Here is a 26,485-nt window from a genome sequence, read left to right as displayed (position 1 = left end):
CCGTTAGCCAAATTTCACAGAAGCCAGCGGTACCAGCAACAAGGAGAGAGGCAGAGCTTGTCATTGAAGCGCTGAAAGACAAACCGCACGAGCACGCAGCGGTCCCCCAGGCGTGGAAAAGAGCAGGCCATTGGGGAGATCGTCAAGGATTGACGGCGAAGAATATCCTGCGGGTGAACCCATAGCAAATTGTAGTACGCTTCATAGCGGAAAAAGCACCGTCACGGAACCTTTACAAGGCATCCCCTCAAGTTGTGGTCGAGGACGCGAACGGTATTGGACGAATCGCTCAAATTCTCAGCAGCCGGAAGGCAGACAACCCAGCACCAAAGCAGCTCACAACAATGAATGCGCATCAGATCATCCGCGAGCTGAAACAAGTAGACCCAGTTCTGATAGCACACTTAATCAAACGAGGCGCGTTGAATTTCCTCACAGCAAGGGCCGCGCAGAATCAGCGCAAGCAAAAATACATTCCGCTGTTAGCAAAACATGACGATGGCAAAGCTACATTGGAAGAGAACACGATTCGCTGGATCATGGGCTTCCTGACGTTAGCGAACGTGTTCGCCGTGAACGACCGAGCCCTGACCATAATCGACGTGTGGGTCGACAACATACGGTACGCAGACACGGGTCAAGCACCCCAAACGGCGCCGAGGAGGATGTTGACCGCCGCAAAAGTATGTCCAGTCTCTCTTAACACGAATGAGAGGTACACGGGAGAAGTCACTGACTTCATAGGGGGTATATTTCAAACACTCAGCTCACAAAGTGGACATGGCAGATCACCCGATCCAGAAGATTGCTGATCCGAAGCCCAGCATGATGTACAGCGACATGGGGAGACTGTACGCACAAATCCTCCGCAGCTCATCATTCCTACGTATCCACATCGGAGTGTTCTATTGGGCGTTGAAGCTCCTTAGACGAAGGCTGTCTCAGCTCAGCCGGACACCTTTTCCAGTGAAGGAGCCGGCCTGCACACCTCCAACGGCGCATGCACAACTCAAAAAATGATAGGACCTGGCACAGAAGAACTGCCCACGAGCGATAGCGCCAACCGTAGCAACAATAATGCCAACGATGACCTCTACACTAGTTCCGCTGGAGCCAGTCGGGAAGCGGTGTTGATGCGGGACGAGCCCCAAGAAATCATGAGCGTTGGTGAAACATGGTCCGCAGCAGAGTAGCGCCACATAAACACGCTGGAAGCGGACACCGTGGTTCTGGCGGTGGATCACTTGCGGCGATGCATTCCCGCAGGGTCGAACCTTCTTTTCATATATTTTGTGAGGTGGCGAAAATAATGTTTGAAGGTGAATTACGGTTTAAATATAACTGAAGTGAATATCGTCTTCGGGGTTTTCTTTCTACTTTTTCTCTTTTTCCATGGAGAGTCTTTGACTTCCGCCTTGTTCTCTCTTCCGTTCGTTTCCCGCCCACCAAGGCCCACTCCGCCCTTAAAGAGGACGGACTAGTTTTTCTAGAAGTCCACCACTGCGTTAGTCTTGGTTCCCGTTCCACGTGAAAAAGATCCAAATAAATAAACTAATTTGATGGGTTGCTATCTTGCGGTGCAGGCTTAATGGATTCTGAAAACGGCAGGCAGGGACGGCTCCCGTCAAAACTTGGCAGTAGACTTTTTCCTCTTCTTTTCAGTTGACCTGTCCAGCGTGTATCCGTTGCCTGCCCTCATCAGCACTGATCACAAACGAAAAGAATTCTTTTAGGCAAAAAGAAAGTTCTCTTTCATAGATTCTTCTTTTTTGTTTTTTTGAGCTTGCGAATAGAATGACCTAGCCTGAAGAATTATTCATCCTACCTCTCTCTTTTCCCCTTTTCCTTGTATTCTCTTTCTCAACTGCTAGAATTCAGCAGTTCTTCCATCTTTTAGTTTTTCCCACCCGCCCAACCCTGAACTCCCCGCCCACCCAGCGGGGAAGCGTAAGGCGCGCTACCCACTTCGTAGAGTCTGTTGAATAGTTTGTTTTCTTTGCATGTATTTAACTATCGATATTTACAGTCTGTTGCAAAACCAAGAAAGAGAAATTTATGCAATTCTGACGTAAAGGTTCGCCTTTATGGTAGATGATGATTTGTAGGGTGTAGGTTATTCTTTCTGCTCTGCAAAAAGTTTTTTGTGTTTTGACGAAAAATCCTGCGCCGCCCGGGAATCGAACCCGGGTCAATACCTTGGGAGGGTACCATCATGCCACTAGACCAGCGGCGCCCGTTCATCGCAGGGTTCGCTACTACACCATGCTTCTCGACGGTTGTGTCAAAAAGTGGACGAATAGGGGATCGAACCCTAGGCCTTCCGTATGCGAAACGGACGCTCTACCACTGAGCTATACGCCCCGATACCCCCACAAACCCACGGCGACCTGTGGGACACATATGGGGCGTGCGGTCTCCAGGGGTTTTGTACAAGGTGAGATGGTCGAGTGGTCTAAGACGTTGGATTAAGGTTCCAATCCTTTCGAGGGCGTGGGTTCAAACCCCACTCTCATCACTTTTCGCTCGCCGCCAATTTCCGGCGCCGCACGGAAAGGCCGCCCAGAGCACGAAAAGACAGCGCCGCCGCTGGCTGTTTCCGGTTGCTGCATCGCACCGCGCAGCAGCCGACGGTGTGCGGTGGTGCTGTGCGTGTCGCGCCGCTGCTGGCGGTTAGGGGGAAAGGAGAGAAAGAAGGAGTGGAGGGGGGGGGGGAAAGGAGAAGAGGGGGAGCGAGGAGCCGCGGCGAGCTTCAGCGCGGTGATTTCCGCTTCCCGGCTGTGCGGGGCTGGGCTGTTGCCTCCGCCGCTCGTCCCGATGGGTGTGCGTGGAAAGGAGTGGCGCCGCCTCTCCGCGGTGCTTGTATGAATGGTGCGTTTGCCAGACAAGAGGTGGGAAAGCCGGTCTCGAGGACATCGTGTCAAGCCATAGGAAAGCGGGAATAAGTGAGAAGTCGGGTGCTCTTTGTTTTCTACAGAAACCAGAAGAAACGATAGCAACAGCGGAAAAGGCGTCCGTCGTGGAACGCATCCAGCGCCGTTGGCTTCCGTGCCAGGGGCGTTGGACTGTACTCTCGCGAAATAAGATGCAGTGCCCCAGGCGACGGAGAGGTTTAAAAAATGGGAATGACCTCGAATAAGTTGTCCAACGCGCCGTGACAGCCGGAAGAGGCCAAAGAGGGACGCGTCGAGTTGGGCAGTAATGCACTCACCTTGGCCGCAGTGGGTCCTAAGGTGGAGCTCATGCGATCCAGCGCGTCGGTGAACGCACGCAATACGTGCGGCACGCCACAGTCAAACGTGCCAACGGTGCGCATGACACGTGCCTCGGCCGCGTGGAGGCGATCGCGGAAGTGCACATTCCACGAAACCTCGTCCGTAATGCCGTACAATGCGACCACAAACAGCAGAAAGTGAAGCAGCAAGGCGAGCCCCTCGCACGCGATCACTCGCACGGCCAACAGCGGCACATCCCTCTGCGCAGCCAGCGCCGGGTTCGATAGGAGGATGACGGAAAGGCGCTCATTCAGCTGCCCTAGAACCGCGTCGGCGGCGTCGCAGAGCGCGTACGGCAACGCCGCTGCGACGACGGTGCGCCGTGTCGAGTCTAACAGCCCTTCATCGATAATCGCGTGGATGGACCAGAGAAAGACGCCTTGCAGAATCTCCGCGTTCGTGGCGAGCACCGAGGGCACATTGGGCGCGGCGAGCAACGGCATCTGTCGGTAACACTCCGTAGCCATCACTTGAATGATGTACGGCACCAGCGGCGTCGACCCAGCGAACATCCCCTGCACGTACCGCGCGTATTGGCGAGGGGCGCTGTGGCTCTCCTCGCGCACCGTCAAAAGATCCTTCACCACGGCCGCCAGCAGCGACACCCGGCCACCACCGGACGACGACGACGTCGCCGCCGCAGAGTCCGCTGCGCTGGCTTTCTCAATCAAAACAGATGACGACAGCTCCACTAGTCCGGCGAGGACGGTGTGCAGCTCAGCAGCGGTGGCGCGGGCCGTGCTGCTGTCCGTCGAGCTCTCCTCCACGGCGACGAACATGAGGGACTTGGTCAGGTGAACATACTTCAAGAAGAGAGCGGCGTAGGAGGTGGCCGAGGTGGAGAGGGAGGAGGCCGGGATCGGGTCAGGGGCGTCAGCGGAGCCGTGCGGGATCGACTTCGCCACGACCCCCAGCGCTAGTTGGCGCCACACGCCCGGCGACACGACGCCCTTTTCTCGCACGTGCATCAGCACTTGCAGGACAGCGTAAGAAAGCTCTAGGTGCTGCGGTGCTTCCTGTGGAGACCCGCCGAGGCGGACCACACACGTCAGAGCAGGCAGCCAGGCGTCGTTGGGTAAAGAGTGCGCGCAGGGGTGCTCGACGAGGGCGTCGACGAGATCCAAAAGCTGACTGAGGACGCACGCCGCCGACGGACTCAGTTTTGGAGACGGCTTGGCGGGCATGGATCGCTTGTGCGCCGCGCCGTTGCCTGCCGGAGGGCGCTGCACATCCATCTCCTCTATCCATATCCGCACGGCGTCGAGTAGAGCGTTGTTTGCCAGCTCCTGCCATTGCCGCCATTGCCCCACGACGGCTGCTTCCTGGGCGTGGATGACAAAGTGGCGGAGGAGCTGGGCAAGAAGTGCAGCCGCGGAGGCGCGTGTGGCCGTGACGTTCGACACCTGACCCGCCGCCCAGGGATCGGGGTGGTGAAGGAGGCGGACGAGGGAGAGGAGAACGCCCGCGAGGACCGCGTCGGGCACGTGCGGGGTTGGACTGTCGTTTCTTCGCGGGTGCAGAACACGAACAACAGTCATCAACAACGGTGGGCGGTAGGCCGGTGGGGCGCTGACGGCGACCAAGGAAGGCAGGAGGCGAAGCAGCTTCTCCAGTTCCGCCCCAGCGATCTGCACCCTCGCAGAGGAGGCAAAAGATTCCTGGTAGAGCGCACTCACCTGCTCCGTCACGAGCGTCTGCAGGCGACTACGCTCGTGGTGGTCGAGTTTCTTTGGTGCCGCGGCGGCGTCTGCCGCAGAACCGGGTGAGGACGGCGCAGGTGCGTAGGTCTCGTACACCTTACCGCACGCCGCTTGTAGCTGCTGCAGCCGTTGTGCGAGGGGCAGCGGCGCCGTGCCGGCTGGGGTAGGGGAGGGAGAAGGAGGGGGCATGATCGGCAATGGGGAAGAAGAAAACAGGGGTTTTGCGTTGTAGATGCGTGAATGAGATAAGCACCGAAAGACGATCGCAGGTTTAAAACGCTGCCACTTTCTCGTCTTTCTTTCTTCTTTCTTCTTCCTCTCTCGTTCGTGGTGTGATGCAAGAAGAGTTGAGTGTTGAAAGCAGGAAGGAAACTTGGGAGAAGAAAGGAAAAGAATTAAAACACATCTTGCTGAGGTGGTGCATCGTAGTTGTTACGCGTAAGTTTCAAATGGTTTCCCGCCATGCCACATCGGCAGCCACCACAAAAAGCAGAACCTTTCTTCGTGATGCGTGCTCGACGTGGGCACTTGAGAAGGAAGCTCACACTCACCGGCTCGTGAAATAGCGCTGTGCTTAACTGTGCGTGACACAGCTGTACGACCACAGCGATGGAGGAAAGGGAGACCAGTGACAACTGATGCGCATGCGTAGGGAATAACACGCACAGATTGGGCTGCAGAGAACACACACACAAATATCTCTCTCTAGATGTTTTATCACTTTAGAATCTCCACAAGGGAAGGTTACCGATCAGAACAACAACGATTACTTTAACGCGTCTTTAACGAATCTTATCGAAGTTAAACACTCTTTCGTTTCTCCACGAAGAGAGGGGGAAAAAATGGGGGCGACTTCCTCACACGGTTACACAAAACAACCACACCAACGAAAACAAAAGAAAAGCGTTGAGACGACCGTCGCATTACTTGAGAGGGAGAGCCTCTGCGCCTTTTGTCTTCCTTTTTGGCCTTCACTCCTCTTCTCTCGTCGCTTCGGCAGCCTTTTGCTGCTGCGGCTGTTGGGCTATCTGCACCACGAACTTACCAAAGAAGTTCTGCGCCAGATCGCTGCGGACAAGCGAGTTGGAGGACAGCCGTGCCCGCACCGCGGCGAGCAGGTCCGGCTCCGCTTGCATCAGCTTCTGTAAAGCGATCGAGCCGCACTGATGGGTGGCGAGCGCGGAGAAGTTGGGCATAATTAATTTCTCCACCACGTGCTTCTTGCCACGCGGGTCAAGGCTGGCGAGGAGGACGCACAGCAGGTGCTGCGTGCCGCGTTCCTGGGCGAGAGCGATGAACTGACTCGACACGTCACTGCGGATGTCGCGGCTGGCGGCGATCATTTTCTCAACGATGAAGCGGCCGTTGACGTGGGTGGACAGGCGGAGCACGTGCGGCTTCAGTGTGTTGCACAGGGAGGTGTGCGTGGCGGGGTCGACCAGCTCAAAGAGGGTAAAGACCACATGCGAGGCGTAGGGGCTGCAGCACATGGACACGAGCTCCTCGCTGTTGTTCGCCAGCTTCTGCGCAAGCAAGGAGGCCCCGGCCTTGCCGAGAGCCTTGAGGTAGGCCTGGACGACGAGGTTGCCGGCCTCGGTGTAGACTAAGTTCGACATGTCCTGTTCCACCATCCCCTGCAGGAGACGGCCAACCTTCGAGGTCTTGCGCGAGATGAGCGGCATCAGGCGACGCACCACCAGACTGCCGTGGTGGTGGTGCAGCATCTCCTTAACTGTTTGACGCGTGATGAGCTGCTCCGCCACCTCCTCCACCGCCGACTCCGCCGGAAGTTGGAAGGCGGTGTCGATGAGGGAGAGTACTACGTGGACGCCGTTGCCGTGGGCCGCGAGGGCAGAGATGCCCGCCGCCCCACCGAGCGCCCGCTGCAGACACTCGAGCTGTTTGAGACTCTGCGACCCCATCGCAGGCAGCAGCTGCACCAAGGCTTGGACAACGAAGTTGGCACGCTTGTCAACAGCCATGAGGCCGAGATCGCTGCCCAGGCGCTCCAGTAAGTCGTCGAAGAGGACCACCGCCTCCGCCTCCGCCTCGCTGCCGTTCTCGGTCGACGGGGGCGCCGTCAGGGTCAGCATCTGGGTCAAGAAGGTGGTCCCACGCTTCGTCTGCAGAAGGTCAGACACCGTCAGACGCCGCAGCAGCTCCCGTCGCGCGCCGGTCTGGACCAGCTGCAGCAGCACCTGCCCCGACACGGCGCCGATGATGAGCTCCATCAGCTTCTCCGTCGACACGCCATCCGTGTCGTCCTCCCCCGCCTCTGCCGCCTTCTTCGCTGCGCTCTTCGTCTGCGTCTTCTTGGGGGACGAGGAGGTGGCGGTCAGCGACAGCACCTCGCAGAGCCACGACGCAGTAAGCGCGCGATGGTGCTCGAGCAGACGCTCAATGGTGCCGGCGGTGTGTCGGTCGGACAGCAGCTGGACCACCGCCTCAGTGGTCGTCCCGCGCTGGCGGAGCAGATCGAGGACTCGCTGCCGCGTTGCGTCCGAGCCGTACTGCACGAGTGCGCTCATGACGCGACACGCGACGTGGTGCTGGGGCAGGTGCTCGTTTTCTTCAAACTGCTCCAGCACCGCCGTGGCTACCGCTTCACACTTCGTGCTGTGCACGGCGCTCAGCGAGGCCAGCAGCGTGCTCACCACGCGGCGGCCGCTGTCGTCTTGCAGGATGTCCTGCAGCAGCGTCAGCGGATCCTCTTCCTCCATCGCCGCCTCCGCCGCCGCGTCCTCGTCATCCTCTCCGACGTTGCCCTCCGCCGCCGCCTCATCCAGCACCGCCGGCGTGCTCTCCGTCATGAGCAGCGCATCCGCCAGGCTGTCGAGAAATACAATGCCCTGCGATAATGAGTCCGTGTCATCTCCCGCCTCACTCTCACGCCCACGCTTGCGAGACGCGACTTTTGCCGAGGAGCTCGTCGATTTCGCTTCTCCGTCATCGCGCCCCTCCCCTTCCTTAGATGTGGCCGTCTTCGTCCCCGCCTCTTCCGCCATGGTGGCGTAGTGACGCATCAAGAGACACAGGTCAGTGCTCGGGGCGGCGAGACGGCTGGCTTGGGCAAACTGACGCAGCAGCAGCGAGGTCTGCGCCGCACTCGGGAGGGGGCGCTGAACGATGACCTTGTCGATCATACGCTTCGACTTGTCGATGCCGTGACGGCGGTCGCGGACATCGCGGGAACGCTGGACCCGCTCCTCGCGCTTGTGCCGCAGCTCCTTGAAGCGCGACCGCGTGAACTCCGACCTCTTACCCATTGCGCGAAAAACAACAACAACAGCTACTAATGATAATAAAAAGCACTTGAAAGCGCGGGCAGTGGCACGCTGAAGAACGCAGCGGGTGGGGCTGTTGCACTGAAAGTGTATTTCCACGAGCCTTTCTTCTTCTCTTCTTGCCACGTGAGGTGAGACGTTGAGGTGCGTAATTCGTTAAGAAGGCGACGGAGGACAAAGAGAAGTGGGGGAAAAGAACTGTAGAGTACATGCAGCGGTGACCCGAAAAGTCCAAACGCTCCACAAGGCATAGATGAAGCGTCGACGCGTCTTAAGCTTCGCGCGGGATTGGAAGAAGAGGGGCATGATTGCAGGGTTGAAGCATGGTGATGTTGTTGTGTCCAGATAGGTAAATCGTGCGACGGGGGAGCACACCCGCATGTACGAGAAACGTGATCCGAGGTGTTGATCGACTCCGCAGAAAGGTGTGAACCCCGAACACAACAGGGAAAGCTGAAACAGCTAAAACAACAACAAGAGAGAGATCGTATTAGTTTTAACTTTTTAATTCCTCACAGCGGTGCGTTCAAACGGAAATGCAGGCCTCAAAGACGCGGGAGACCCATTCACCCACCAAGGCTTCCATCACCACGCAGTTCGGAACGTCTCCGAAGGCGTGAGCAAATACCGACACATACACGTCTTCGTCAGAGCCGACCTCGTCGAATACCTTCGAGAGGGCAGGCCGCACGCGGTTTCTGTTTTCGCCGTTTACCGCATCGTGCTGAAGATGATGGAGCGCGTTGGCGATCTGCTCCACGTACGCTTTCCATACATACGGAAGCGGAGGGGGATGCATTTGCACCGCGTGGGCGTGCGCAGGGACGGCGTTTATTAGGTGTGCAGTGCAACGCTGCAGAAGTGTCGTGGCCCACTTCAGTGTCTCCGTACGGTGCGCACCGGCAATGCATGCGCCTCTCCTTACTCGTGCGCTCAGCGTGACCGCCATCGACGTGGCCGTGCATTGATGTGAGACGAGAACTGGAGCCACGCACTGCATAATCGAGACAAAAGTGTCCACGGAGATGACGGCAGGCGTTTCGGGAGCCGCACAGCTGTCACTGTTGAGAATTGTGCGAAGAGAGCCAAGGACGTGTGACTGCAGTTGTGGGAGGGCTGATGGCTCATCTGACGCGGCGGATACGCGCGCTTCCGTGTTGACGGCGGAGCTGTTCTGCGGCACCATTTTATCGTGTACAATAGACGCCGAGTTCATTGACACCGCGCGTAGACGCTGCAGGAACCAACAATGAAACTGCTCTAGCTCATCTGGGGGCAAAGCATAGAGAGGGGCGAGGAACGACTCACACGGACCGGCCACATCAGATAAAGCATCGTCTGGGTCGGCATCATCCACAGCACCCATCAGTGCGTCCTCGCCATCTCCGCTGCTGCTGCTTGTGGTGCTGCTGCATTTATCACTTCTGTCCTGTTCCTGCCTTTTCATAAATGCCACAAGCAGCTGCAGACCCAGCAGCTTCACTGACAGCTGGAGGCGACGGAAGGCAAAGGCGGAATGGGGGGCGCCGTCGGTCGTCATAGGTCCCCAGTCGACTCGCCGAATGTGTTCTTCGATGACACACATAATATAGAGGAGAACAAGGGAAGCAGAGACCTCCTCCGTGGCCCGGTAGTCTACCGGTGGGAGCACAGCACCGTTGATCTGGACCGCACGCCGCGACGCCATGACCTTCTCCGACGACGACAGCCGACTCTGGCGGTGCAGAAGGGCAAAACACTCCATCCACTGCTGCTGTTGCTCTGCTGTACGATGGGGGACAGCGTTCGACTCCGCTGCAGGAGGGTCTAAAATGGAGCCGGACGACGGGCACACACTCCGCGTCACCGCGTGGAGTCCATAGGGCTGCAGAAGGCGCCGTGCCCAGCTGTGCTCGACAAGGTACTCCAACACTTGCGGCGCTCCCACGGCGCTCGTTGGGCGTGAGTCACCGCGGCCAACTGGCGCCTTTCCTTTTGCCGCAGACCCGTTTACAGACTTCCCTGCTGGCCGTGTGGGACACGGACTCGAGCGAAGACTGGCGGCGACCACCGCCTCCTCTTCCAACTCCTTCTCGTCGGTGGCAGCAACGGTGGAGGAGGGCTCTGGATACGCGCCGAGCAGGAGCGCTTCCGTCGAGAAGTGCGCACTCAACACGCGGAATGGATCATCGGGCTGGAGAGCCAGCAGCTGCGTGGTGGCGTTAAGGAGGCGAGGGCGCACCCACGCGCTGGCGGTGTCGGCGGCGGCTGAGATGCCGGCGGAGGAGGGGCTGCTGCTGCGAACACCGTTCGGACGGCGTGACGTCTCCCTCTGCGAAGGGAAAAGCGGCCTCCGCATGGACAATTACATATATGTATATGCTGACGTGATAGTGGATGAGCAAACAGATTCTCCCCCAAGAGGCGAGTTGAGAGCGAAACGAGGACTTGAATTGCTGAGACAGGCAGAGAGAGAGAGTTAGAGGGCACTATCGGCCCTAGGAAGAATGCGACGAAGTACACAGAAGGGCGCAGGTGCGGAGCGAAGGAGCAACGACGACGACGACAACAGCCGTACTGTGTCTGGGGAACTTCCGCCACATTTTGTATCTCTGTGCCGACTCCTTCGGCTTGTTTCGCTGAAGTCAAAGCAGAGGAGAGGAAGGTTAGGTGAAGTTCGCTTCCTTTGTCTTTTTCTTTTTGTATCCAGCAACGTTTATCTACTGAAATGCGAACGGATCTCGAGGGGTCCTCGCTCCCGTCCCACGAGTACGCCCCTGCTCATTCCTTCTTTCCCGCCCGAGCTTCACTACATAAACCAGCCTTTGCCTCCGCGGATGGCCTTGACGGTTCCGAAGCGCGGAAGACCGTGCTCCGTCAGGGTGCTGAACTTCACCGTCGCGTACAGCCCTGTCAGCGACGCCATCTGCCGTCCCTTCGATGTTTTCTTCGCCCTGCTCTTCTGCGCAGCCGCATTCGTATCCTTCGCCCCACGTCCCGCAGCGGCGGAGCGCTTACCGGCGGCGAGGAGGTGGTCCAGAAGCGCCCTTTGCTGGGTGAGAGTGAGCTTCGGCATGGAGACGTTGAAGACGAGCCCATTCTCTGCTAAGCACTGCAGACCGTAAAAGACGACCACGGGACTGCCCTCCGAAGAGGCGGCGGCGGGAGGAGATGGCCCTGCCACTTTCGACAGCTTTTTCTTGGCTGTCGGTGCTTTAGGGGCTTTACCCCTGCTGCCGCCCACCTCGCCTTCCCCGCCTTCGGTGTCGGTGTCTGGCTTGATTGGATAGCCGAGGGCGCTCACGGACGACCGCGGGATCGACACGAGCACGCGCGTGTTTGGGTTCTTCGACGGCTCCTTCAGCAGGGGGCGAAGGATGGCGTACTCGCGATCGTGGTAGGCGAGCACCTTCACGGCGGTCTCGGAGCGCCTTGGCAGCAGCTTGTCCCGTTGCACCGCTCGCTGTCCAGCCTCCACGACGTCGAGCGCTTCTCGCTCCGCATCGCTGAGAGCTGCAGCGGAGGGGGCAATGGGGGAGAGAGGCTCGACGGAGGGGACACCGTGAGAGTACGCGCGGACCATCAGCGTTCCACCGCTCGATGCACCGCTTTCGCCGGCAAGAGAGAGGAGAAGGGCAGCGCGACCGCGCTTGCTACGGTTTGCTCGCGCACGACCGTTTTTGTGCTCGCGCGGGGCGGCCCGCAGGAGGGGTGCCAGCAGAGCCGCAATCGTGCCCTTCCGCTTCTCCTTGAAGTTGTAGGTGTTCAGTGGGCTGCGTATCACCGCCCCCTCGTAGTTGTGGCGGACGTAAGCGGGCAGGAGGCGCTGCGTGGTCTCCGCGAGGGAGGTGACGAGTTGGTAGGGGATGCGACACACGTGGTGACCGCCGTGGTAGGTCACGGCGTCTGTCGCCGCAGCCGGCGCTGCCGTTGTGTTGCCCTCCCGCCTGGTTTGCGAGGGGCAGAAGTGACGTTGCAGCACCGGCGACGCCGTTGCGATCGTCAGCAGCTCAAAGAGGAAGTTCATGGCGCGCAGCCGCTGCGAGAACGGCGTGGCGTTGGGCACGACACGCAGCTGCTCCACGTCGCGGATGTGTAGGTGTTCCATGGCCGCCCGGCGCACTCGCTGCAGCTCCGCCGTGACTGCACGCCGTTCCTTTAAACTCGCGCGAGGGTTTAATGAACCGGAAAGCAGTAGCGACGGCCAGGCAGAGGCGGAGGACATCGACAGCTCGCTCAAGGGGTTGGGTGACGGGCTATAGGACGGGATATCAAATACGCACAGGTGGGGCAGCGCAGGGACGTACTGTAGGATGTCCTTCTCGGTGGCGCTTTGCAAACTGGGACCGCGCAGACGATGGACGAGGGCGGAGACGGCGAGGAAACCGGTTTTAAACGGCTCAGCAGAGGAGGTTGTGCGGGCTGCGTTGATCGTGGGGTCGCCTTCACTCGAAAGAGCAGACAGGGGAACCTTCTTGGTGCGCGGCTTCGTCTCTGCGGCACGTGAGAGACGTGCAGAGTCGTGAGTTCCTACGGTGTGTGCGCTACACGAGGTGTCCGACGCGGCGTCCATGAGGCTCTGGTGGAGGTACAGCTCGCCGTCCACAATGAGCGTCGGGTCGCCGCAGAGGGCACGCAGCAGCTGCAGCTCTTCCTCGATCCAGAAGAGACCGTAGATGGGACGTCCGTAGCGGGAGTAGCACGTCATAGGTGGCTCCCTCGCCTTTCCTGCCTCGCTGCTTGACATTGCGGCAAGACGCCTTGCATTTTTTTGCTTCGTGGAGCGAGACTTCACGACTGTGTCGGAAGGCGATGCTGTTGTCGTGCGCGGTGGCACGTAGGAGATGAGGCGTACGCCGTCGTGCTTCGGTGAAACAAAGAACGGTGAGGGGCTCTGCGGGCTGAACCACTGTAGCTGATCCGCTTTATTGGTGCCGCCAATGGAAAACGACGTTTTTGTGGTGGCAGGGGCGGTGCCTAAGTGCGCGGCTTCGAGGCGTTGCTGCAAGGTGTCGAGTGTGCTGAGGGCCATCGGCACAAACGGCAGCGAGTGCAACGCGAATCGGCAGCGACGGAACATCAGTGGGGATGGCCGGTACCTCGCCAACCACAGTATTCAAAGTGTGAAAGCTCACTTTTTGTTTGTTGGCGTTTTGTGCCGTGGTTGTTAAGATGCTGCACGCGGGTTCTATGGAATGCGGGCGTCACGCGGAACTCGCAGAAGGACGTCGTATTCTGCGGGTAGATTTTTCCTTCCTCGCCGCTCTCTATGGGAGATGATGCGTAATCTATGAACGTGTGCCGCGCTGCGCTTCACACACACACTATATATATATATTTGTCTTTCTTTTCCCCTCCACGAATTCTTGAACGCCAGCGGTACGAAAGCGGAGGTCGGGTGTCCACCTCGTTGAACACACCGCAACGGAGGCACACGCGCGGAAAAGGGGGGGGGGGGGGGGGTAAGGAGGAGGAGGAGTGGGAAGGGGAACAAAGAACCAGAAAGTGGTCAGGTGCTTTTGAAAAAGCCGAGTTGCTGAGACGCCTAAGGTTTGCCGGCCGTCTAGCAAGAAACCACGCTACGGTTTCGTTGTCAGCGACTTGTTTTTGGTCTTGCCATGATCTTCACGCTGCTTTTATAGACAAGGGACAGATGTATCCAGGCGCGCGCTACAAAACGTGTCAGATCATGAATTTGCGGCCACCTGTTCTATCCATTGAGAAACTTGGACGGCTTTACACGTTGCCGGGAAGCCCTGCTAACATAAGTAAGGAAATAGGAAAGAAAAGGGCAGCAAGACGACCACGCAAGAGTGCCGCATTGCAACTGTGTGTAACCGCCTCCATCACCGCACAGGCACCGCAACTCTTCTGCAGAGCCTTCTTCTCCCTCCTCCGTTTCTTTTCCCTTTAAATAGCGCAACCACTAATCGGAGGAGGAGCTGCGGAGTTTTGACATGAAGAGGGCGGCGACGGCACGCCGATCGTTCGCATTCGCCAGCGTCGCTGTCTTGCGCAGGGGGTTGTTGCGTGACGGGGGTGGTGTTGGATCGGCACGGATGCTGTTGGTCGTATCTACTTCGTCTGGAGACTTTACGGTGCCCATGAGTTTCTTTTCACCCACCTCAGAGGCAGCCGAGGAGGAGTACGCGGACACTTCTACTGCCAGGACCCGCGGAGAAGGACGCGTGGCCGCTGCCGCCGCCGCATTATGGTCCTGTTTTTGCTGCTGAAAACTTGACGCCGATGCATCCTTGAGGTGACTCGCATCAGTACTCAAAACAGTTCGCGATGGAATGCTGTTCAGCGTGGTAGATCGCAAGTCAGAAAACGCAGAGGGCATCAAGTCGGACGAGGAAGAGTGCTGTTGGTTTTTGTGGTTTGATTCTCTTTCATTTTCCGCTTCTACATGGACCGCCAACAGCAGCTGTTGTTGTCGTTGCTGCAGGTCATCGACCTTCCTTCGTAGGGTGGTGGCCTCGTGCCGATAGGCATCGCGTTCGGCCATAACGCGTATCAGCTGCTCCTCTAGCTCCTCGCGGGAAAGACCTCTACTCGTCCTTTCCGAAGACACAAACCGTCTGTCCTGCTGGGGTGGTCTTGGTCGCTCCCACACAGAGGCCGCCGTTGCGGTGTGCGAAGTGGTGGGTGGCCGAGCGGACGGCGACAGGCCCGGTGGCGGGGCTGAGCGCCTCAGCGTCGAGGAGCCCGCTGTTGTTGTTGTAGTTGCTGCTGACATCACTGATGGATCAACAAAGCGCTCGGGAGAGGCGGAGGCGGGTGAGTCACCGAGGCGATGCTCCTGCGGCAGTGCACGGCGTCGACACGATGGACTGTCCGTGTCCCCGCCCACCCCTGCTGTGGACAACGGAGCCGGTGCGTTGTGCGCGGTGGGCGACAAGGACATGCGCAGGGGAGGTCGTGAAGCAGCGGATCTGTGGGGGTTGTAGCAGTCCGCAGCAGCCAAGGGCAGACCGCTTTGGTGAACGCTGGCGGGACGACTGCTGAGTTGACTTGTGTGGGGAGGAGCCTGTTGCTGCTGCCGCTGCTCTTCCTCCTCCGCTCCTTCTCGGGAGCCGATGGAGGACGCAAAGGTGCTGTTCTCCAGCGAGCAGACGGACAGCGTGCCCGGTGCGGAGGGCGGAGGCGCGGTTGAGCTGCGCACGCTGCTTGGCGGCGCCGTCGTCGGCACGTCATCCTGATCCACGCTGGGTGGCAGAAGAAGACGGAGCTGACGCAGCAGTCGCTTCCGCAGGAGAATTGGGTTGCCAGCAAGAAAGACCGCCGTCACGTTCGACAGGGACTTGAGAGAGGCCACGTCGCCCACCTCACGCAGCATGTTGGCCTCGGCGTGTAGCGTGCGCAGCTCAGCGCAGTGCTCGAGCCCTTGCAGAGAGCCGAGACGGTTGCTGCGGACGTCTAGGAAGGCAAGCTTCGCGGTCACGTTCGGCACCCCGCGGAGATCCTCCAGTTCGTTAAAAGAAACGTCCAGCGAGGTGAGGGCCTGCAAAGGAAGCAGCGCTGCGTTTTGAAGTGTGGCGAGACAGTTGTGGGAGGCGTCGAGCTCCTGCAGAGTTAGCGGCAGACCACCGCCTAAAGAGCGCAGGCCATTGTTGGATATGTTCAACACGGTGAGGTGCGTCAGCCCTTCAAGGCCGCGAATGGTGTAGAGGGAGTTGAAGGACAGGTCCAGCTGGCGGATCTGCAGAAGCAGCTGCAGATGTTCGTCGGAGTTGGCAAACTCGGCTGGATTGAAGGACTGAAGCCCACGGCGACGCAGATCGACCTGCATGGCAATTCTCCGCAAGAGAAGAAGGAGAGCACAATGCGACGGTGCTGCTTCGACACACACACACACACACACACACACACACAAGAGCCCTTTTCTTCTTCAGCTTATGGTCTTTTTTTGCCGCACGGAAACGGTGTCCACAACAGCAGCACCCACGCAGTGCTACGGTGGTGAGAGAGAGAGAGAGGCACGAATGGCCTCGTACGACTCTATCGAGGCAAATAAGGTGCACCTGCTTTCAACGTGACAAAGGCAGCTTGCGAGAGGAGGGAACACCAAACATGAAAAGTGCAGGAGAGGGAGAGAGGTGGTTCTGTGACGAGGGCTTCAGTGAGAGTGAGAGAGAGAGACGGTGTGCTTCGAAGGCGCTGCTGCTGGTGTACGCAGCTCAACGATTGCGAGAAAAGGACGGCATCACCACCACCACACTCGTGCGGCGTGAAACACCCAACCAACCGAACAAAACAACAAAACCAAGAAAGAGATCAAAATGGTTCTTTTCAGAAGAAGAAAGAAAACCCGACACAGCAAAGCCACCTCTTCTGCGGTACCGTACAAATAATAATAGTAGTTTGTATTGTAGCCTGTGAAGGTGAGAGATCAAAGCACGGAGACGCCGACAACAACAAACAACGCAAGACACACACACACACGCATGCTTTACTGTCTTGCATATTTTAAAAGACTTTTCCTTTCCTCTTCCTGTTCGTCTGCTTAATCGAGGCCATCGTAATCATCGTCACCGTCTTCACCCTCCAATTCAGTCTCACCCAACTTCTCCGTCGACAAGTCAGTCGTTGGCGCATCTGGGTTGTTGAGGCTGCCGGCAACGTTCGCCATCGCGCTGTCATCCAACTCCGCACTTGGGACCTGAATAAGATGCACAATCCCGCTGCTCTGCGCGTTGCCGTTGTCGGAGCCGAGCACCACATGAAAGTACTGCGGAAAGCGGGTGACAAAGAAGTAAACACCGCCGTAGCGCTTCTTCAAGATCTCCTGCGCCCCGCGTGGCGTGTTGAGCAGGACGTTGGAGACCGAACGCGGACCTTTTTTCTGCAGGTACTCGGCAAGCATGCGGACCAGATCACTTTCGCTGAAGGACTGTCGAATCACCCCGCGAGGGAGCGGCTGGTCAGGTCTGCACAGACACCAAACGCCGGGTTTCTGGTACTCAAATTGGGTGAAGAATTGCGGGTAGTTCTTGAAGAAGTTGTGCACCTTGGGCGGCATGAACATCACCAGCTCCTCTGGAATGCCTCGACTAAGGAACACCTTGACCGAGACGAATCCACGCCTGGGCAGGTGGTTGCTCAGCTCCTTCGCCAAGTTCTCGGGGTCTAGGAAAGGGTGCGACGGGTTGTCGCGGAACGCAATGCGGCGACGGATCACCCGCACCTTCGATTTCTTGTTGTTGTCCATTGCATACTTCAGCTGTTCTTCGAGTGGGCGGGTGGCGATGTGAAAGCGCTGCCGATAGCGCAGTCGCATCACCACCGTAGGCGTCTCCGGCGGGACGTAGTACAGAGGGGCGTGCTTGGCAAAAAACTGTGCGAGACCGCCGTAGTACTCCTCCAGCTCCGCCTTAATGGGTCCCGGCAGCTGCCGCGCCACGTCGCACATCTCCACCTGGCCTTCCTGAGGGATAAGCGAGAAAAGATAGCTGACCACTTTCGGGGTAGGGGTGGTGTCACACTCCAGCCCGCCGTAGTCGGGGCGGCGCAGCAGCACGGCCGCTTCCGTCGTGGCCGCGGCGCCGTCCTGCTGCGGTGGTACATGCCGCACCGCGAAGGCAAATTTGTGCTGCATCTGCGCAAAGTACATCACGGCGGAGGGGCCTTGGAAGGGCAGCTGGGCCACCACGGCTGGGTCCACGCGACTCAGCAACACCGGCAGCGGCATCCACTTGTCCGTCATCCCCTCGAAGGCTTTCTCAAAGTGCACTGCCAGCGACGGCAGCGGGCGAAACTGGCGAAAAGTTTCCTCCGCCGCTTCGCAGCCGGCGAGGGACAGCTTCTCGTAGCCGCTGTGCACGCGGATATACTTCTCCGCGTCCACCGTCACCACCTCCATCGTGCCCGCCCGGAAGTAGCGCTGTATGTGTTCTTCGGTGTAGCCCGGCATGTGGGCCAGCACATCCCGGAGTGGGGCAAAGAACGGGGGGATGTAGGCTACGAAGTCGCTCATCGCAATGACCGCCCCGTCTGCACTTGAGCGGGTGACCTGCCGCTGCAGATGGGCAGGGGTGACGTCGAAGTCTGACGGAGGCAGCGGAAATTCCTCCAGCTGCACATCAAAGAAAAAATCTACACGTGGTATGACAGGTGCTATAAACCCCTCCAAGACAGACAGGGGTGAAGGAGAAGTGGCAGCGTCGGCAGCTGTTGCTGCTGTCGTGCCACGTTGTACCAATTGTGCCGCCGGTGAGGGACTTTTCTTCGCCGCTGACACCGACTTCGTCAACTGTTGCGGCGGCTGAGGCGTCTGTTTCGGTTCATGCTTCGCTACAGGCATCCTGCCCACCGCGTAAAACACACCGGTGGCGTTGATGGAGATGCCTAGCTCACTTTTCGCCTTCTGTAGGACCTGCAGCATCGACTTGTGTGGGCGGACGTGCTCACGTCGTGTGCGCGGGGAGAGGTCGGCGTACAGGTCGCTCACGGGCATCCACTTCATTGCTGCGTGACGGGACATGATGAGTTGTATCTCCTGGATGAGGGCACGGCTGACGGGGAGTTCGGCCGCGCCGTTCTCCAGCGGCGCAGACGCGTGCAAAGCAGCGCTCTTCGTCTGCGTTGTGGTGGAAGAGGCAGAGGCGGGGATAGACGGCGAAGCCCCACACGTCACCCGTGTCACCGTCAGCGCCGCTGAAGAGAAACCTCGCGCCGTTGCCGCCGTCAACGCCGCACGAGGATCACGGATGCGACGGCAGCAGAATTGTGTGTGGGCAGAAGCGCCTCCGCTGAAATGCTTTCTGCTGCCCTCGACACTACATGGCAGCGCATTGGACGTGTGAAGGACGTTGATGGAGAGCGCAACGGACGGTGACGCGGGAGATTGAAGTATTCGCCGCATCCGCCTCAGGGATGGCAAAGAGCAGCGGGAGGCGTACATTCAACCTTGCGAGGCAGAAGAAGACGATGGAGGGAGGGGGGGGGGGGAAGGAATAAAGGCCACTGTGAAGAATTACAATAATAACAGAAGAAATGAAGGAGGAGAACCGCAACCGATCCTTTGCGTACGCTGACACGTGTCAGAGCCGCACATGTACAACCAGTACACAGACACACGCACGCACACACGCCGTCCACGAAATGAATACCTTTCTGAATAATAGTTTCTGTGTAGGGTGACAAAAATTCGGTGGAAAATTGTTAGAGAAAAAGGAGTTTGGAATTAAAAAATACTGGTCAGAAAGTGCACGTGAGAGCAGCAAGGGAGCAATAACGACAACAACCAGTGAAGCGCGTGATACAATTTTTTTACAGAATCTGCTTCATCTTTTGCCGCTTCGCATCCATGAACAGGGAAGAGAACCAAAGAAATCTCCATAGCAACGCACTTATTAGCTACAACTTCTGTGGTCAAAATTGGACAGTTTTTCTGCTTCGTTGGTTAACTCATGCACGGCGGTGCATTAATTCACTTCGATTAATATATATATTATATGCTTTTTACATCTTTCAGAGTCCACGTGTGCCCCTCGCCCCCTCCACCTTCCCCGCAATCTTGAATTTTGAAAGGGATCAGCATACGCAGTTCCTTACGCATCAGTTGCGGCTGCCGCTTCTCATCTTCAGCGGACGGACGTCCACGACAAACACCGAGTGACGCGCGCCCGCACCGGCAGCTCGTATCTTCTCCACAACCCACCGATCTGCACAGTCCGCTTCGCTTCTCCCCTTCTCCGCAGAGCGACGGTGCGCGCGAGAGACGGCAGCTTGCTGCAGCGATTTCTGTACCGCAGAGGCGGTGCGCAGCGTGTCACCAACCCCCAGCACCAAGCGCGGCGTCAGGACGGCGTTATCATCCTCATCACCGCTGTTATTCTGGACTGACAATTCAGCTTTCGCTCGCGCCGCAGGAGCACCTAGCTGACCATGCAGGTTGTCACCAAAGCCCATAACCGAAACCCCATCGCAGCTGCCCACTGCCTCCACCGAGGAGGAAGAGGATGTTGTCGTTCGCTTCGACACGGCTAGGAGGAAGTGCGCGCGCCCGCTGATGGAGGAGACACAGAAAGGCGTGTCCTGCGTGGAGTGAGGCTCGATTACCGGAAAGAGCGGCACGTCGACCCAGGTCCGCGCCTCATCCTCGTCGGAGCCGCGGCCCAGGTTCCCAGTGCCCATCACCTGCACACCCGTCAACGCCACCGAAGCGTCTGTGCCCGCGCCATCCAAAGGGACGTTGTAGCGAAACAAAACCTCGTCTCCTGCGAAGAGGCCCAACGGAAGGTGCTTTGCCGCTGAGTTGGCTTTGTCATCGTCATCGTCATTGCTGCTGCTGCTGCTGCTGAACAACGGGCGCGGAGTTGATGCAGCAGCGTCTTCGATCTCGGCGCAGTAGTAACAGCCCCAATGAAGCACGAGGAGAGGCGCAGCACCCACTGGGGTAGACGCCTTGACTTCACGCAGCGTCACGGCGGAGTGGTGGTGCATCGCCTGCAGTGACTCCACCTCCCAGTGCCTTTGCCATTTCGTTGCCGTGTCGCGTGGTGGAGAGCCAGAGTTGCCGTCTAGCAGCTGTCGGAGGGCGTCAGATGTAGACGGCGCAAGGCGAGCGTCGCCTTCACTTGCGAAGTCGTCCAGCACCAACGCTGCACGTATTTCGCGTGCCGACGCTGCCGGCAACTCCGTGGCGCAGTCCGTCAGCTCTCGCACTTCTACCGGTTGCAGAAACGGAGAGCTAAACGGCGGCCGACGCTGCTTGACCCCTGCGGCAGCCTTCCACTTGAACGGGTACGCGGCGGTGCCCGTTTCGATGTCCGGCCTGCTCCCGGTGGAGGTCGTCAGACCGCGCTTCTGCTGAGCCACGGCCTCGGCCAGCAGCGCACGCTCTTGACGCTGCGCCTTCGCTTGCAGGACGGCCCAGGCATCCCCGTCGTAGCCCAGCTCCCCAAAGTCACCCCGTCCACACGCCAGCAGGAGTGTTGGATAGAAGAAGAGGCGGCTCTGCGGGGCAGACGCGGCTTCGTCCGTCGTGGAGCGCAGGAGGAGGGCGTCTGACAAGGCGAGTAGTGTGTGATGCGTGCCGCCGCTGATGTGTGTCAACGTCCCTTGCAGTACTCTGTCACACGAGCCGTCACTGCGGGTATGACTCGGCAGGGAGCGAAAGGAGGCGGCGCCGTGAAGAGGGGCCGCAACGCTGCACAGGAAAGTCCACGTGTACACCGCCTCCATGTGACCCAGTCCGAGTTGACCGCAGTCGTTGCGGCCCGTCACGTAAACGGCGACGGTGGTGCGCACGAGGGAGTGGTCAGCCCCGCAGTAGATAGATACGATCTCACCTTGTACCGCGGCATCTGTTGGTGCATGTCCACTGCCTGTACCGTTTCTTCTCTCCCCATTGATAAGGTGGAACAATGGAATGGGAGTTGGCCGCTCAAAAAACGCAGGCACCACCGCACGATCCACATCTGCGGCGCTGTCCCCACCGTTCACCATACTCGTCGTCGACGCTGCTGCTGCTGCTGCTGGTGCTGCCGCCGCATTCTTGGAGGGTCGGCCGAGTCCTAATTGGCCGTCCTCATGTGACCCCCACCCGTACAGCCCCACTGTGGTGCGCAGCAGCGTGTGGTACGCGCCACAGGCAACCTGAAGTATCCCCCCGGGGGCTTGGACAGACGATGACGGGCCGCCATCGTGCGCGGGCGCAGAGAGAAAGTCGTCTAAGAGTGCGATTTCGTGGAGTGTTGAAGGGGTGTCGCTGCCGATGCCGAGGCGGCCGTCGTGTCCGCAGCCGCAAACGGCAATGGCCGTGCGCACCGCATCTTCCGCCGGAGCCTGGCTGTCCATGAATAGCTTTGATGATCTCTGAAAAAGGGAAAGAAAGACCACATAAAATGTATCAGAAAACAGAGAGGAAGATGGAAGAAATGAAAGTAGTCTTGCGAGGAGGAAGGAGGAGGAGGGGAGAACGACCGGGGGGGGGGGGGAGGGAGCGCCCCTTGCTCTTCCAAATGCCTTCACGGAGGAACAAACGGTGGTTTTCTTCCAGCCACCGCGTGTTCTGCATTTATAGGAATCAAAGGCAATGAAGGACGACCACACACACACAGTCTTAGCAAGAGAGAGCGCGCTCCATTTCGAAGGGAAACAACGCGGATCCCACGTCGCCGTTTTCTTCGCAGTGCAGAATAGTCCACGCCGCACCGACAGACACACACCGAAGAGAGTGTGTTGCACGTACATTCACATTCACATTCCCTATTTTATTCTTATTTCAGAGGTTAAACGTAAACAAACGTGTACGCACGATGATTAGGCACCAAAGCACACTCTTGTAGTCCTGAGGGCACACAACCTCTATCCGAAGTGGTGCTTTATTGTATATATTTTTGTACTCGCCAGAGGTAAACGAAATGCGGTACGCTGCACTAGCCACACTTCTTCTTATTTTCCTTTTACACAGTATTACACGTTAGACGCACCCGACGCAGAGCGCCATTAAACAAACTCACAAGCCAATAAAAGAATTCTTAAGCAATTAAAGAGTGACGGTCGTCTATTAAAGTTACGTACTGCTGCTATAACAAATTCGATTCTCCCCCTGAGACACACATCGCGTGCCGCGGGACAGGAAGAGGAGGAACACCACAAGCGAAGAAAGACCACACGCACACATATACATAGATACAACAACACCAAAACAATGAGACGGCCGACTGACACCCGCTTCAGTGAAGGAGCGTGATGCTCTCCAACGTCTTTTTCGCTGGTCTGCGACTACTCCGTCCACGCCGTCACGACGCCGTCTTCGGTGGACGTAAACAACCACGCCAAGGTCGGGTGCCACGCGACGGAGTACACCGAACGCTGATGCTTCAAAATCTTCACCGGCACCACCAACGCATTCTTGTTGTAGTCGTCGTACACCATTCCGTGGAAGACGTGCACCTGCCCATCCGAGGCGCCGGTGGCGAAGAGTGGGTAGGCGTTTGTGTTGGGGTGGAAGGCAAGCGAGTTCACCACGCCCTTATGCGAGCGCATTCGCTTGTACGGCTTATCGGAGAAGTCCATGTCGAACCAGGAGGTGTGGCTCGTGGTGTCGCCCACCAAGAAGTTGTCTCCTTCCGGGTGAATCGACAGGCAGGTCGTCACGCCACCGGAGGCCTTGAAGCGGCGCTGCAGGCGGTGCGCCATGAGGTTGTAGCACCGCACAGAATTTGTCGTCGCCAAGAAGAAGAGCGGCTCGCGGGGGTGAAAGCGGCAGTCTGTCACCACCTCCGAGAACTTGCGGAAAGGACAGAACACCTTCCGCTTCGACAGCTGCAGCATGATGGTCTGACGGTACTTGACGTGGTCCTTCGGGCACAGGGCGCAGAGGTAGTCGCCTTTGATGTGGAAGCAGAACTTCTTCACCTTGGCGTGCATCGCGATCTTCACCACAATGCCGGCGTTGCGTTCCTTCGCGCTCGCGTCGACAAACTCGGCCCGCTTCTCCCGCTCCTCAATGTCGTGCAGGTCGGCGGTCGTCTCGTGCACCGTCTCGTCTGCGTCGAGCGCGGTCTGCGTAACGGCATGGCCGCCCAACGTCTCCACCGCACCGAGGGCGTGCGCCGCCTCCTGCTTGCCAGCCGACGTTCCAGGCGCGCGGAGAAAGCGAATGGTGTGATCGTTGACGAGGCTGTGCGCCGCGAAGGTGGGGACAATGAAGACGAGGCTGTACTCCACCGCCGCGACGAGGATGTTGAGGGACTTGGCAGGGCAGAACTCGACCTGCTGCACCGGGGCACCGAGGTCGTAGCGCTTCATGAGACGCCCCGTCAGCACCTCGTAGACGCGGACGAGGTGGTCGTCGCAGCCGGTGGCGAGGTACTGCCCATTTGGGCTCACCGACACGCTGCGCACCGTGGACGTGTGCCCCTTGTAGTGGAAGGACAGCTTCTCCGGGTAGGGCCGCAGGTCCTTCGGGTCCGGCAGCTCCGGCAGCAGCTTGTCGGGGTCCACCACCAATCGCGTGCGTTGCGCGCGTGGGAAGAACGCCAGATCGAGGCAGCGCTGGTAACGGTCTTGGATGGTGTGGTGGTAGAAGGGGACGTGGCGAAGGGCATCGAAGGACTGCGGCAGAAAGTGCTCTTTGCGGTCAATCGCACGCAGACGGGCCCGGCGCTGCTTCGCTCTCTCGCTTGGCAGGTACTCCGGAGGGGGGCGATAGCTCTCAAACGTGCCCGGCGGCGGCATCTTCGGCTTCGGTACGCGGTTGAAGTACTTGAAGTGCGTGTGCGTGTCCATCTCGACGTGCCCGTCATCCCACAAAAGCTGGTCTTCCTCCTTCTCCTCTTCCACCGCTTTGGCGGGATGCAGCTTGCGCTCGGCCTCCTCCTTGCGCAGGCGGCGCACCATCTTCGCGATGACCTTCATGTCGTGCAACGCCGGCACAAAGGCCTTCTTGGAGGGACCGCCACTGCGGGCGAGCGGGTGGTTGAGGGGGTCGAAGATGACGGTGTCCTCCATCACCTCCGAGTACATGTCGTAGTCGGGGTTTGTTGTGCGGTTGCGCTGCAGATTGAAGATCATCTGCAAATCCGCGTTCGTCAGCGTCTTCTTTTCATCGTGCAGGGCATCAAAGATGGTGCGCATAGCGTTCGGATCATCCGTCGCCTCCAGCAGCCGCTCCAGGGCAGAGCGCTCGGTCTTCATGAGCTTCTTCCCCTCGATGTCGTACCCCATGTGGCTTTCATCCTTGTACCACTCCAGCGGGATGTCACCAACGCGATTCAGCGTGGCCTCATCCTCGCTGCTGTCGGACTCATCGAGGTGCTGCGTGGTGCCGAGACGCACCACACGGTCCGCTGCACCTGCCTTTTCCAGCGCCGTCGCGGCGTTGGCGAGTTCCTCGGCGTGTGGGAAGAGAATAACCTCGTCCGCGTCATTGGTCTTGCCGTCCTCGCTGCTGTTGTCGCCGTCGCCGCTCTCTGGCAAGATAATGTCGCGCAGCTGCTCGTAGCCGTGGGCGTCGTCCTGCTCACCATCGGCGTCATAGTCGGTGGCGATGGTGCTGCTGTGGTGGCGATGCAGCGCGTCCTCCCGCGGCGAGTTGAGGAGCCTGAGCTCGGTGGAGGTCACGCTACCGCTGCCGCTGCTGCTCGTCGCGCCATCCATGTGCGTCTCCGAGGTGACGGACGCCGTGCGTTTGGACGACTTAGTTTTGCGGTCCTTTGAGACTGGCGCAGGAGACGTCGTCGCGACTTGTGGGGACGACGAAGACGGGGAGGGAGCGGCGAGGCGTCGTTTCGGTGGCATCGTTGAGATACTTTCTTCTTTTCCTCTTTTACTGATGATGCGGCCACCAAAGAAACCAGTCACAGAAAGAAACAAGGCTGCGCGGCTGACTGCTACGTCTTCTGCACCGCGGACAAAGAAGTGTGCTATTTACGTGATCCTTGAGTGTCACGCTCAACCATAAAACAAGACTTCGAAGTCCGACAACAGCAGACAAAAGGGAGGAGAAACCGAGGTAGGTGACGAAGTGAAGAGCGGTGATGGGAGCAGAGCAGTAAAAAAACAACATTCTTTTCTTTCTTCAGACGCGTGCAAAGTAATTACGTGCAGACCCTAACCGGCTGCGCAGTACCCGTGTTACGTATTACAGTATATATTCATACGCACACACACACACACACAAGACCAGTACATTGGATCAGCTGGAAAGCATGGCAAAAGCCAACGACGCTTTCTGCTCTTCTGTTTACGCAGCCGCAAGACACCGCTGTCGCATCGGCGGGCTTCTGTCGGGCACTTGAAAAAGGGGGCGATATTACGACCGACTGTATCAACCAACGCCAGCAGCATAGCTCGATTTTTCTTTCTTCCTTCTTATCCAACGCTTAGAATAATAATGCTTGTTAGGTAAAATTAATGAGAACAAAAACCAGAAAAAAAAAACAGAGAAGAACTCGTGTAGCCTCGAAACGGTCGAAGTAGATCATCTCCAGGATCGTAAAACAATGGGGAGGGGGAGAGGGTGCTTGACCAAAATTTCTTGATGTGACCCTGGTTGATGAGGGGAAAAGGCAAAAGAGCGGGTAAAACTCAATAAAACAACACAAGTGTGAAGGAAGAAGAAGAGAGGCCAGATAGCCGTTATTAACGCGACCACAGAAATGGGCGAAAGAAATGGCCCCCACAAAACAGTCAAACAGCGCCAACAAAACATGCCAAATACAATCACGACAACGGAACGTATAAGAGAGTATATATATAGTAGAGTTTAACAAAGAGTAGCCTGTGCATTTAGCGA

The 26,485-nt window shown here is 58.2% G+C and overlaps 9 protein-coding genes and 3 non-coding genes across 18 annotated transcripts; 1 reads left to right on the top strand and 11 right to left on the bottom strand.

Annotated features, from left to right (window-relative positions):
• Positions 1 to 2,162: 2,162 nt before the first annotated feature.
• Positions 2,163 to 2,233, bottom strand: ABB37_07445. The gene has a single exon. It is a non-coding gene; the product is annotated as a tRNA-Gly (tRNA).
• Positions 2,234 to 2,289: 56 nt separating this feature from the next.
• On the bottom strand, positions 2,290 to 2,361 carry ABB37_07443. Its single transcript has one exon. It is a non-coding gene; the product is annotated as a tRNA-Ala (tRNA).
• A 72-nt stretch (positions 2,362 to 2,433) lies between these two features.
• On the top strand, positions 2,434 to 2,515 carry ABB37_07448. The gene has a single exon. It is a non-coding gene; the product is annotated as a tRNA-Leu (tRNA).
• Positions 2,516 to 3,109: 594 nt separating this feature from the next.
• ABB37_07333 (hypothetical protein) lies at positions 3,110 to 5,346 on the bottom strand (the record flags this gene model as incomplete). Of its 4 annotated transcripts, none has more annotated exons than XM_015805924.1 (1): positions 3,110 to 5,346. In XM_015805924.1, the coding sequence occupies exon 1, from the start codon at positions 5,159 to 5,161 to the stop codon at positions 3,110 to 3,112; it is 2,052 nt and encodes a 683-aa protein (XP_015655401.1). In that variant the 5' UTR covers positions 5,162 to 5,346. The 4 variants fall into 4 exon arrangements, with proteins under 4 accessions (XP_015655401.1, XP_015655402.1, XP_015655403.1 ...); XM_015805925.1 differs by having other exon boundaries at positions 3,110 to 5,294; XM_015805926.1 differs by having other exon boundaries at positions 3,110 to 5,292.
• A 597-nt stretch (positions 5,347 to 5,943) lies between these two features.
• ABB37_07332 (putative pumilio-repeat RNA-binding protein) lies at positions 5,944 to 8,238 on the bottom strand (the record flags this gene model as incomplete). Its single annotated transcript, XM_015805923.1, has 1 exon — positions 5,944 to 8,238. One exon carries the CDS (start codon positions 8,236 to 8,238, stop codon positions 5,944 to 5,946), a length of 2,295 nt encoding a protein of 764 aa, XP_015655400.1.
• A 544-nt stretch (positions 8,239 to 8,782) lies between these two features.
• ABB37_07331 (hypothetical protein) lies at positions 8,783 to 10,693 on the bottom strand (the record flags this gene model as incomplete). Of its 2 annotated transcripts, none has more annotated exons than XM_015805921.1 (1): positions 8,783 to 10,693. In XM_015805921.1, exon 1 carries the CDS (start codon positions 10,592 to 10,594, stop codon positions 8,783 to 8,785), a length of 1,812 nt encoding a protein of 603 aa, XP_015655398.1. In that variant the 5' UTR covers positions 10,595 to 10,693. The 2 variants fall into 2 exon arrangements, with proteins under 2 accessions (XP_015655398.1, XP_015655399.1); XM_015805922.1 differs by having other exon boundaries at positions 8,783 to 10,619.
• A 351-nt stretch (positions 10,694 to 11,044) lies between these two features.
• On the bottom strand, positions 11,045 to 13,602 carry ABB37_07330 (putative DNA ligase; the record flags this gene model as incomplete). Its single annotated transcript, XM_015805920.1, has 1 exon — positions 11,045 to 13,602. The coding sequence occupies exon 1, from the start codon at positions 13,313 to 13,315 to the stop codon at positions 11,045 to 11,047; it is 2,271 nt and encodes a 756-aa protein (XP_015655397.1). The 5' UTR covers positions 13,316 to 13,602.
• Positions 13,603 to 14,161: 559 nt separating this feature from the next.
• Positions 14,162 to 16,285, bottom strand: ABB37_07329 (hypothetical protein; the record flags this gene model as incomplete). The annotated part of the gene is made up of 1 exon (XM_015805919.1): positions 14,162 to 16,285. The coding sequence occupies exon 1, from the start codon at positions 16,025 to 16,027 to the stop codon at positions 14,162 to 14,164; it is 1,866 nt and encodes a 621-aa protein (XP_015655396.1). The 5' UTR covers positions 16,028 to 16,285.
• Positions 16,286 to 16,741: 456 nt separating this feature from the next.
• ABB37_07328 (putative mitochondrial hypothetical protein) lies at positions 16,742 to 19,366 on the bottom strand (the record flags this gene model as incomplete). 2 transcript variants are annotated; one of them, XM_015805917.1, is made up of 1 exon in its annotated part: positions 16,742 to 19,366. In XM_015805917.1, the coding sequence occupies exon 1, from the start codon at positions 19,097 to 19,099 to the stop codon at positions 16,742 to 16,744; it is 2,358 nt and encodes a 785-aa protein (XP_015655394.1). In that variant the 5' UTR covers positions 19,100 to 19,366. The 2 variants fall into 2 exon arrangements, with proteins under 2 accessions (XP_015655394.1, XP_015655395.1); XM_015805918.1 differs by having other exon boundaries at positions 16,742 to 19,145.
• A 428-nt stretch (positions 19,367 to 19,794) lies between these two features.
• On the bottom strand, positions 19,795 to 22,058 carry ABB37_07327 (putative chromatin binding protein; the record flags this gene model as incomplete). 2 transcript variants are annotated; one of them, XM_015805915.1, is made up of 1 exon in its annotated part: positions 19,795 to 22,058. In XM_015805915.1, the coding sequence occupies exon 1, from the start codon at positions 22,036 to 22,038 to the stop codon at positions 19,795 to 19,797; it is 2,244 nt and encodes a 747-aa protein (XP_015655392.1). In that variant the 5' UTR covers positions 22,039 to 22,058. The 2 variants fall into 2 exon arrangements, with proteins under 2 accessions (XP_015655392.1, XP_015655393.1); XM_015805916.1 differs by having other exon boundaries at positions 19,795 to 22,056.
• A 910-nt stretch (positions 22,059 to 22,968) lies between these two features.
• ABB37_07326 (hypothetical protein) lies at positions 22,969 to 25,660 on the bottom strand (the record flags this gene model as incomplete). The annotated part of the gene is made up of 1 exon (XM_015805914.1): positions 22,969 to 25,660. Exon 1 carries the CDS (start codon positions 25,486 to 25,488, stop codon positions 22,969 to 22,971), a length of 2,520 nt encoding a protein of 839 aa, XP_015655391.1. The 5' UTR covers positions 25,489 to 25,660.
• A 510-nt stretch (positions 25,661 to 26,170) lies between these two features.
• Positions 26,171 to 26,401, bottom strand: ABB37_07325 (hypothetical protein; the record flags this gene model as incomplete). The annotated part of the gene is made up of 1 exon (XM_015805913.1): positions 26,171 to 26,401. One exon carries the CDS (start codon positions 26,399 to 26,401, stop codon positions 26,171 to 26,173), a length of 231 nt encoding a protein of 76 aa, XP_015655390.1.
• Positions 26,402 to 26,485: the final 84 nt, after the last annotated feature.

This window comes from Leptomonas pyrrhocoris (genome assembly GCF_001293395.1).
Source record: "Leptomonas pyrrhocoris isolate H10 chromosome Unknown, whole genome shotgun sequence".
NCBI classification, from domain to species: Eukaryota; Euglenozoa; class Kinetoplastea; order Trypanosomatida; family Trypanosomatidae; genus Leptomonas; species Leptomonas pyrrhocoris.
Note: the sequence above shows the minus strand (reverse complement) of the source record. Positions and strands in the feature narration are given on the sequence as shown.